At 38.4% G+C, this 10,826-nt stretch overlaps 1 protein-coding gene and 1 long non-coding RNA gene across 2 annotated transcripts; one reads left to right on the top strand and one right to left on the bottom strand.

Annotated features, from left to right (window-relative positions):
* Positions 1-3,724: 3,724 nt before the first annotated feature.
* LOC121990248 lies at positions 3,725-6,238 on the top strand. The gene is made up of 4 exons (XR_006114523.1): positions 3,725-4,035; positions 4,125-4,217; positions 4,319-4,530; positions 5,995-6,238. It is a non-coding gene; the product is annotated as an uncharacterized LOC121990248 (long non-coding RNA).
* Positions 6,239-7,762: 1,524 nt separating this feature from the next.
* On the bottom strand, positions 7,763-9,069 carry LOC121991073 (probable LRR receptor-like serine/threonine-protein kinase At1g56140). The gene is made up of 4 exons (XM_042545099.1): positions 8,995-9,069; positions 8,630-8,925; positions 8,262-8,412; positions 7,763-8,168 (listed from the first exon to the last, which is right to left on the bottom strand). Exons 1-4 carry the CDS (start codon positions 9,067-9,069, stop codon positions 7,914-7,916), a joined length of 777 nt encoding a protein of 258 aa, XP_042401033.1. The 3' UTR covers positions 7,763-7,913.
* Between the last annotated feature and the right edge of the window lie 1,757 nt (positions 9,070-10,826).

Here is a 10,826-nt window from a genome sequence, read left to right as displayed (position 1 = left end):
TGTATACTACATCTCTGAGAACTTAGAGGTAAGTACCTTAGAAGAATTTTTTCAATATTAAAATTAAATGTATTTAGATGTGCAGATACAAGAAAAGAGTCTAATCAGAACTTGGCACTTAGAGCCAACAAGAAGGACGAACTTGAGTTAGACTCAGATCTTGAAACAGACTAAGAAGCGTATATGGTAAGAAAGTTTATTTTTTTTAATCTAAGAAATTTAAAGGGATGCAGACTAAGAAAAATCCAAGGAGAAAACAAAATATTCGATGCTATAATTGTCAAAAAGGACACATAACGGATGATTGCCTAGAGCTCCAGAAGGAAAAAGACAAAGGGCCAAGACGAACCAAGTACAAGAATCTCAAGGCCACTTGGAATGAAAGTTCGTCATCCGAATCCGAGATAGAAGCCTATGCTGGACTAGCACTAATGGCTAGTCACAAAGAACCAAACAACTCGAAAGCTAGCATTGAAGAAGGGGGAGCCACATCAGAAGAATGCAGCGATGCAAGGGGAGAATCCAGTTTCAGATCTGATATGATAAGTGAGGTATGTCTTTTACCCCTTGATCATTATATTTAGGAATAAAATCTATGTCTAAGTCAATGTGTAAACTGAAAACTGTTAGGACCTTTGTGTCCAACTAGAGGAGGGGGGGGGGGTGAATAGCTTTTCGTCGCGCTTGTCGGTTGCTTCGTCTTGATAATATGTAGTGGAATACGCGAAGCAAACTATACAATGCTAACACGTAGATTTACTTGGTATCCACCTCAAGAAGAGGTGACTAATCCAAGGATCCACACACATGACGCTACTCCAATATAAAAACACTCCTTCTCGGTCCCAGCCGGAGGCGGAGAAGCCTCGTACAACACTCACACAACAACACCACACAAATACAAGAAGAAGAAACAAAAGTACAACGCAATACACCTTTTTTCTTGCTTACTTGTTGCTTGTTGTCGCCTCTTGAACCTTGGGAATGCTCCCAAGAGCCTTCAAGAACTGGCGTGAGTGCTCGGAGAAAGCTCGGTGAAGATCGCACAAACTTGTTGTCGCTGGAAGAGAAGAACTGTCGAGAAAACGTTCGCCAACAGCTATATCTCTGCGCAACGGTCGAATGCCAATCGATTGAGTAGACTCTGAATCGATCGGCCGATCGATTCAGAAAGCCTCTGTGCTCTCTGGAAATGACTAGATTGATTGACCAATCGATCCAGCTGTTCTCGCGACTGCTCGCGCGAAAACTCCAAGTCCCAATCGATCGATCGATCGATTGGCAGCTTTCAATCGATCAACTGATCGATTCAAAAGCTCACTGTTCACTCAGAAACTCGCCCAATCGATTGACCAATCGATTGGGGGAGGTTGTGATCGATTACCCAATCGATCAAGATGTTTCTGCATAAAATCACGTCAACCAATCAATTGGCTGATCAATTGACACCCCCAATCGATTGGAAAGTAGAAAAATGTGTAGATCTTGAAACGAGCTTCGTTTTGCATCCGAGATCACCTCATTCCGATATCCGAGTCAAAAGTTATGACCATCGGAAGTTTGCTACGTCGGAACTTCATCATGCCTAGTATCCGGTCAACCTTGACCTGCTGGGACTTCGTTACCAAGTGTCCGGTCAATTCCTTTGACCCACTTGAACTTTTCTCCTCATGCCAAATGTCCGGTCAACCTTGACCCATTTCAACTTCCATCTACCAGATATCTGGTCATCCTTGACCCATCTGGATTTCCACTGCCTGGCTTCACTCGTCAGGACTTGCTCCTGCCTAGCTCCACTCGCTAGGACTTTCCAATTGCCTGGCTCCTCACCAGGACTTTCCAGTTGCCTAGCTCCTCACCAGGACTTTCTCCTGCCTAGCTCAACTCGCTAGGACTTTCCAATTGCTTGGCTCCTCACCAGAACTTTCCAATTGCCTGGCTCCTCACCAGAACATTCCAATTGCCTGGCTCCTCACCAGAACTTTCTCCTGCCTAGCTCAACTCGCTAGGACTTTCCAGTTGTCTGGCTCCTCACCAGGACTTTCCAGTTGCCTAGCTCCTCACCAGGACTTTCTCCTGCCTAGCTCCACTCGCTACGACTTTCTTTTGCCTAAACGCTAGTTAGGACTTTCCCAGTCAAGTCTCCTGTCACCCTTGACTTACTTGACTTATCTCTTGCCTAACCTCCAATTAGGACTTCTCTTCTCATCAAAATGGTCAAACCCTGACCAAAGGGGAACTGTACCATTAGTCTCCCCTAACCGAACGATTGCACTAGCAATCTCCAAATATTGTCAAACATTAAAACTCAAGCATCACGACTCAAGCTTGACCCAACTAAAGCTTAGTCAACCTGGTCAAACTTGACCTAGGGATATTGCCCCAACAAAAACGAAAAATGACCAATTGAAAAAGGAAAACTTATATATGAAAATAATCTTAGCAAGTTAAAAGAAAACTAGAACAATTGAAAAAGGGTAATGCATGTTCACAAATTCAAAAAATTTCAAGAGCTTAATTGATATTTTAGATATCACAAGGTCAAATAAGAAAAATAATAATAAAATATATTCCAAAAAAATTTCTAATTAATCCAGTAGGTAGGAATTTATATTGGATTCCTAAATCATGCTTAACTTAAATTTTTATGCATGTTTTAATTTTAATTTGCCATAATAGTTTCATGATTAAAACTATCTAAATTTTCAAATAAATTGTTTCGTATCCTTTTTATTCGAAATTAATTAGATTTTAATTTTTTCATGAAAAAGGAATTTATTACTTATTAGTATAAAATATTTTGAATTTTTTTTTATCGTTAATAATTTTCTACATTTTTTCAAAATAATAATTCTTAATATTAAAAATTCTTAAAAAGTCAATCTTCAAAAATCTATTTTTTATGTAAATATACTTTCGACTTTACATACTAAAAAAAAGTTGCAAAATTTTACGAGTTCAAAATCTATTTTTAAATATTTATTTTAGAAAATTACCTCTCTCTATATACACTAATTTATTATTACTTATATTGAATATGATTATTCATAAAAATTTTATCAATATTCTGGATTATTGTCTTTAACATTGATAAAAAATTTTAGAATTTTTCAAAAATTAAAAATAATTTTAAAATTATTCTTTTAAAAATTAGTTTTTAAATCATAAAAATTTAGATTTTTGAAAAATAATTCCTATAATTTTTTTTTAAAAAAAATTGTTCACTACTATTTCAGTAACCCTTAGATTTTTTCTCAGATTTTTTTTTATTAATCATATTTTTAATATAATGAAAGGGGGAGAAATAAGATTAAGTCTAGGGGAGGTACAAATTTTTTTAATAAATTGATTTAATTTTAAAATTAAATGTGCTAAATTACAATATTCATTAATTTACTATTTTGATTTAACCCTAACTTAATTTGGGTTTATTCACATAAAAAATAGAGAGATGGTAAGTATCATGTGTTGGTTTTAATGTGATCAACCGAGTTAAGTTAGACTGTAAGATATCGAAAAATTTTAAATGATAAGGTTATTGGAGAAATACCCTTATGAAATTTTTCTGAGAATTTTTCGGAACTTGTACGACGGATTTTTTAAAGAATGAATCGACGGTCACAGATAAAGCCGATTTGAACTATCCAATTAAGTGGACTTGATTGAGGATGGACTTAGTATTTAAATCAATTAAACCCTAAGTATAAAATTTTCCTTAATTTCCGAACCCAACTTAAGCCATGCGACCCCGACCCTTTCTTCCTCTCTTCCCCGACTTCTCCTCTCCGCTTCCTCGTGTCTCTGCTCCAAGCGATCGGCGACCATTTTCTTCTTCTCGGCGTCGCAGGCACGGATCGTTCTTGGAGGGTGGAGAAGGGAAACATTTCTAGTCTCCGAGCTTCTTCCTTCTCCGACTACTTCTTCCTCTTCGGCTACGGCAAGCGGCAGCGACAATCTTGTCGTTGCCGCCCTAATTGCTTCCACCGGAGGAAATTTAGCCCGCTACTGGTGAAAGGGGCATTTAGGGCTCCGAGGGTAAGCAACCTATTCTTCTCTTCTGGTTTCATCGTTGGATTTCGGTTGATTGAGCTCTGTTTTGCGTTAACCCTTCTTGTCTGGTTTAGGGAAAAGTCTCGGATCAGATCTTGGTCCTCCTCTTCTTTGCTGCTGATCTAGGTCACGGTTGGAGAGGAAGGGGACAGTGAGAAAGAGGTAAGGTGAGTGGATTATGTCTTGAATTTGGTTGTCTTGTTCATCTTGATCTCTATTTTTGATCTGATCAGTGATCTTCCTGCTGATCTCATCTTGATCCGACCAGTAGGGTGGAATCCAGCAGGGAGGTGTTGTCAGTGGGCTTTCTTGGGTTCCAGCAACAACTACCCTTTCCTGGCAGCAGCGATCCTTGATTGTGGATCATCAGATGAGGGCTGTGAGGTGAGGTTGAGTGCTGTGGATCTAGAGCTGAGGGGTTTTCGTGCGTCCAGCAGCAAACAATACCAAATTCAGCAGCAATGGCGGCTATGAATTGAGGTAAGGAGTAGGGTAATTGATCTTAGTGGTAGATCATAGTGAATTAGATTACATGATTAGTATAATTGGTTAGTTGGATTTGGATTTCTAATCTAATGGATGATTAGGGATTAGGTAACTAATCCTAATTAACCGTTGGATTTAATTTAGGTAGGTTAATGTTGATGTGATTAGGGTTTTACCCTAAATTAGTATTAGGGATTTTATTTAGCTATTCATTTGAATTTTAACTAAATAAAAATATATATATTGGTTGACACAAGACTCTGATTTGAGACGGACGTCTCGACGTCGGATTTGACTAGATTGGACCTTCTATTTGAGGCGGGTACTTTTTAACTTATCTTTTTGATAATGTCTTTATGATATGTGTAGTATGTATAACTAGTGGTAATTGGTAGATTTATTACTTCCCTGGTTTTAGCTTATTTGATACCTGTTACATGCTTCTACTGTTAGCTGTTATACATTAGACTTGTATGTTTTTATCTCTTGCCATACGTATATATATATATATATATAGTGTTTCTGTATACTGGATTAGTTGCTAGACATACTTGATATGTGTTCTTGGATTCATGTTGCTTATATCATTGATATATATGTTTTTACCTTTTTGGCACTTATATTATGGATGAGGATATGTTTCGGATTTGCATGCTGTAGTATCATGTACCATCCTGCATGATTGCATGATGGGCGATTGTCGACTCTATTATTGTTGAGCATGTCGCCGGCTACATGGCCTGCACACACAAGGTGTCACTGCATGGGTAGTGACACAACACTCAGGGTGTGTGCAGTTTGCTCTGTCAGGCTCCACTGGTCCGCTCATGGGTAGTGTGATTGCAGCGTGGTAGCGGGCAGAGATCCCTCCCCGTGACATCATACCGGGAGATGAGAGCATTACGCTCTCTCACTATATTTGAGGTAGGAGGATAAGTGTACTTCGACAGCATCACATTCACTCGGTCACTCAGGAAAAGTGATGGCAGAGTGCACGGTTGTCATAGCCCTACCCACTCGGTCTTACCATCGCGTGTGAGATGGTTGACTGGCGGCGGGGGTGACCATGTCATATTGCATCATATGCATTTTTTTTTATATGTGATTGTTGCATATTGGATGTTGCATTTTGATGACTGCATACAATTGGCATGCATACAAGGTACATTCTTATTTGGTCTGACTACCTTTACCTGTTGTATGTTCATAGTTATATGCTCAGATAGAACTTGTTGGTGAGTTCAGTTTATTTCAGTTATGCATTTCTTATTGTTGTTCTAGGAGACTGTGTTCCATGCTTATTGCTGGCTATTATAGTTTATTCAGTTACGTATTTCTCTATATTGTTTAGAAGACTGTACTTTAGGTTATTGATGGTACTTATATGTTACTGTACATATCTATTGGTTACTTGCAGAGTTCATTGAACTCACACCGTTGCTTTATTTCCTATTTCAGGTTGAGACCGTCAGGAGATTCCAGTCGCTAGTCCCTTGTCATGACGGATTCTGGATTTTAGACTTTTTAGTTCCTTGTTAAGTTTTGCTATACTGTGGACTGTGTGGTTGTATTTGTGGCCTTTATGTCGAGTATTTGGGTTCGCTACTCTTGTTTTCCGCTGCAGTATATTCATTACTTCGTGGATTTCGTTTTCTTCGTTGTAGTGGAGTAGGTTTACATATATCTACAATGTTTTCTATATCGTCCTTTCTTTTTAGTAATATCTGTTGTACAGTCGAAGGCTGTACTATTATAAACTACGTGGATTGATTATAAACTGCGTGGATTGTCTTTATTTCTGTATTATATTGTTCTAGCGGTGTGGGCCGAGGATTGATATATGTATCTTAGGATTCATATTGTCACCGGTACAGAGGAGATGTTACCGGATTTTCGTCTAGCAGGGATTCCTCGGGGCGTGACATAGACTCCACGTATTTGATGTATTGCGTCTGAGTTTGTAGAGACTTAGGAACGTAAGAAGTTGAGTGGAAGATGTCGTGGACGAGAAGGATGACACGGGAAGCGAGTCGATGGACTCGGTGCATCTGAGGAACAAAAAGCTACGGAAGAGTATGTCGGTGGAGCGAGAAGGATGCACACGGCGTTTCTAAGGGACGAGGAGTCAAAGCTAAAGATTGCTCGAGGAAAAGGCTGGAGTTGGATTTGGGTGAGCTTAACTTTGGAATATCGGAGCATCACCCATGCGACTAGAGAAGACGCCGAACGAGTCAGCACTTGCTGACTGGTCCGGGCATTGGGACCGTCTGGGACTCGAACGGCCAAGGTGTCGAACAGGTGCCTCGTCACAGAGTCGTTGTTGTGGATCACTTTCGGGTCCATGTCAGTAATGGTCTGGGTGCCCTAATTGGTCCAAGCGCCTGGACATGGATAAAACTTTATCCCAGTGTCATTGTGAAGTCGTTGCGTGGAGATAGAGTTTGTCACGCTGGAGGCACCCGGATCATCATCTAGGCGCTTGGAGTACACCACGTCAATAACGGATAGACTTGACCAAAGTAATTTAAATAAAGCCCTAGTTCACCTAGTTTCAACAATATTTCTTCTATACTCAAAATATTCATTATGTTCTTTATTCTTTGAGTTGTCAACGTCCTGTATGAGACTTCTCCGCCTCTGACTTATATCAAAGAAGGAGTCTAGTAAATGTGCTTCATTTACCTTGGATTAGCAACTTCCTCAGTTACAAATCAAGTAATCTCATTAGTCTCATACTCTTTTATAAGTATTTCCTTTCTTTATTAAAGTGTTTTAACTAAACGTTGAAAGAACGAGAAAGGTAGATTCGTCTTAATCGCAGGACTCTTTGCACCCTTCTAACCGGCCGCCAAGGGCCCAACATAATCTATTTAAATTATTTGACAAGTGGACTAATCCGACGGACCAATCTAAATTAATAACTCTAATTAAGGATGATAGCATTTTCAAAGGGTCAATTATTAATAATTCAAACATTCAGAAAATTGGCAATGTTGCCAGGAAGATGGGCTGATGCAACTCCTTTTGAAATTTTAGAATACTTCGATGGTGTAAAGTTTCTGACAATTTTAGAATACTTCGATGGTTTTGGTTTGAGAATGTGATGAGCTATCATTCAAAACCTGAGAATATGAGATCTTTCGAGTTCCTGCTAGCTTGATTTATGACTTTCTGTATTCTTCTCATCAGGGGACAAAAAAATACAATATAAAGATTGTTACAGCAGTATCTTTATTCAATTTGCTCAAACCTTCCCCCTCGAAATATACAACCTTACAGTTCCTATCCAAATCTGGAAGATCTAATTAGGGGTTGCGCTAGCTGCAGTTGCCATATATATGCATATATTGAGAGAGAGATATTCTGACATGAACAAACTAGGGTGATGGAGACCTGATGCTAACCCTAGCTTTCCTCTCCAAAAATGTTGGTTTCACAGGAGTCGAAGATATCTCAGCCCTGCAAGTCAGCATGGCCACTATTTCAGACATTGGGGGCCTCAAGTCTGGATATGGCTGAAGGCACAGCAGAGCAATTTGGCACACCTGCAACACTTCTTTCTCCACTGCTCCTTCTAGTAATTTTGGATCCACTATTTCATTCAGCCTTGATCTTTCATATAGCTTCCATGTCTGCAAAATGAATATTTTTTTAACTTTTTCTTTTGGTTTGTGTCTAAACTTCAATATGAGCTGAAGACAGATTCAGATATGAGGAAGAATTACATATTCCGGAAGATATTGCATCTCGATCGGAAGAGAAAGGTCTGTGTTGGTTCTGCAACAGATGATCTCCAGCACAATAACACCGAAGCTATAGATGTCGGCTTTTGCAGAAAGCTCTCCTCTCATAGCATATTCAGGTGCACAATACCCTCTGAATTTTTTGAAAGACCATGTTTGAAATGAACCTTCATTGCTCAAGTTGATTAGTGTGCAAAATGCAAATATGTGATTTTTGAATTGTAAGTTGCATGCTTTAAAGTCTTGTGTTTATTAATTATGTGATCTTTCTTTAGTAAATCCCATATATTAGGGGCTCCCTTGGTACGATAACTGTTGTTTTTTTACCTACAACATGCAAATCAACTTACAGAGTTCCTGCAAATCTTGTGCTGAGATAAGTTTGATCCTCTGGGAAGAACTTGGCCAAACCGAAGTCGCTGATCTTAGGTTGAAATTTCTCATCGAGGAGGATGTTGCTGGCCTTGATATCTCTATGAACAATCCTCAAGTTGGAGTCCTCATGCAGGTACTGCAATCCTCGTGCGATTCCTACAATGATTTGGAATCGCGTCTGCCAGTCTAAACATAGCTCGTTCTTCCCTGTTCCATTACCGTTTGTTAAAATGATGAGTGTGACACGAGCAAGCAATGCAATCGATATGGTCTCTCGGGAAATTTAGTAAAAACCAGATATGATTCTGTTCAAGCTCCCGTTGGTCATGTACTCGTAGACAAGCAGGCGCTGGGAGCCTTCTGAGCAGCATCCGACGAGGCGAACGAGATTCCTATGTTGAATGCTCGTCAGCATTCGGACCTCTGCGAGGAACTCCGACTCGCCTTGCTGAGATTTCCCAACACTTAGCTGCTTCACTGCAATGATTCTTCCATCATCTAATACTCCCTGTTATCAATACATAACTTGAACATATAGGAAAGCTGCATAGAGCTCAATAACAAAAAAGAAGAAGAAAGAAGATAGATCAACCTTATAAACTGGTCCAAATCCGCCTCCGCCGAGTTGGTTCTTGGGTTGGAAATCCTTTGTTGCTTTCTTCAAAGTTCGATAACTGAAGTAAGAAATCGTCCGAAGATTGCCGCTGAATGAATTAGGCACTGCAATTTGATAGAAACAAAAACTCATTGATCATTTGTTCTTTTATTGGTTTGAGGTTTCAATTCACAGATGATGAAGAAGATGAGGATGGAGTTTACCAAGAGGGCCTTGGGTGGAGTTGACAATCTTCCATAAGGGGGCCTTCTTCTTCCTGTACCTCCAGCAAAACGCCATCTAGAACAAAACTAACAAGCGAATTGACACATGGGAAGAGGAGAAATGGTGCTTGTTGGATTGGAGATGCAAACTCTGGACCGATCTCAGATTCAATCATTGTAAAACATTGAATATGACGTTTCTTTTTATATGTTTTGTATAATACAATTTAAGGTACTTTGGAAAAGCCGGTGCAGCATCATTCTGTTGGATCCGAGGCATAGTATGTCCTCTTCATCCTCATGGATTATGAGGTCGTTGGGAACAAGGAGGGATGGCAAATGCTGGGAGGCGACTTCTACCAAGAGGAGCCTGAAGCTTCTTGATATCTTACTGTCATGAATTATCTTTTTTTTTTCTTCTTTTGTTTGATGCTTGGGAAGGAAACAATTGGGCCAATTCCTCTGCCAAGTAATAAACTATCTTGTAGCTAATTAATATTTTTATGATTGATTAAACAGATTACAATAATAAACCACAAAGCTGTGGAAAAATTAATTACAATAAACTTTTTTTGAGCTAAAATGGAATTAAATATTTATAGGCGTCAGCCGTGAAGTTTGCAGTGATCAACCCTCTTCATTTTCTCATCCCTTGTTCTAACCTACTAACCATCCTACCTAGTTAACTCATTTTATTTATCTTAATTTAAATTTTAAAATAAAAAATTTATTAACCAGCATTATATTTGCTAAGAGTGGGATGAAGGAGATCATGATATAGTCAAGTTGGTTATCACATATTAGATTTAGAGAATTGGATAATGATCAATTTTCCGATGAAGTCGATAAAAATATCTTTTTATGTGATGACTTGATAATGTTTACTTATTTTACTACTGATTTCATCTTTATTTTTGCTAAAGAGTGGAATGAAGGATTCTCTTCTTAGAATAAATTTTGAGTAAAATGAGATATTTCTTAGAATGAATCATTTTATTTTTAAGTATTCGTTCAAAATTTCAAATAGTGCAATAAAACATAAAAGCATGAATCATTTGAGTTCTATTCTATTCATGCTTACCAAATGCAACTTTAATGAAAGGGATAAAACTCAATTGTAGTAATATAGTATTGCCAAAGGTATGGATTACCTACACTAGGTGGGATTATTCAAATTATACTTTATTTAAATTTAAAACCATTTCATCCACTAATACTTAAATTCTAATGCATACATTATCATCTGTGTATGAATATACACACGCACAACTATGATAAATAGAATTATTAAAAAAATCACATTTTATTTTGAAGAGTAATGTTACCCTATTTATCTTATAGTATGCACCTTGT

The sequence above is a fragment of the Zingiber officinale genome, chromosome 6B (assembly GCF_018446385.1).
Source record: "Zingiber officinale cultivar Zhangliang chromosome 6B, Zo_v1.1, whole genome shotgun sequence".
NCBI classification, from domain to species: Eukaryota; Viridiplantae; Streptophyta; class Magnoliopsida; order Zingiberales; family Zingiberaceae; genus Zingiber; species Zingiber officinale.
Note: the sequence above shows the minus strand (reverse complement) of the source record. Positions and strands in the feature narration are given on the sequence as shown.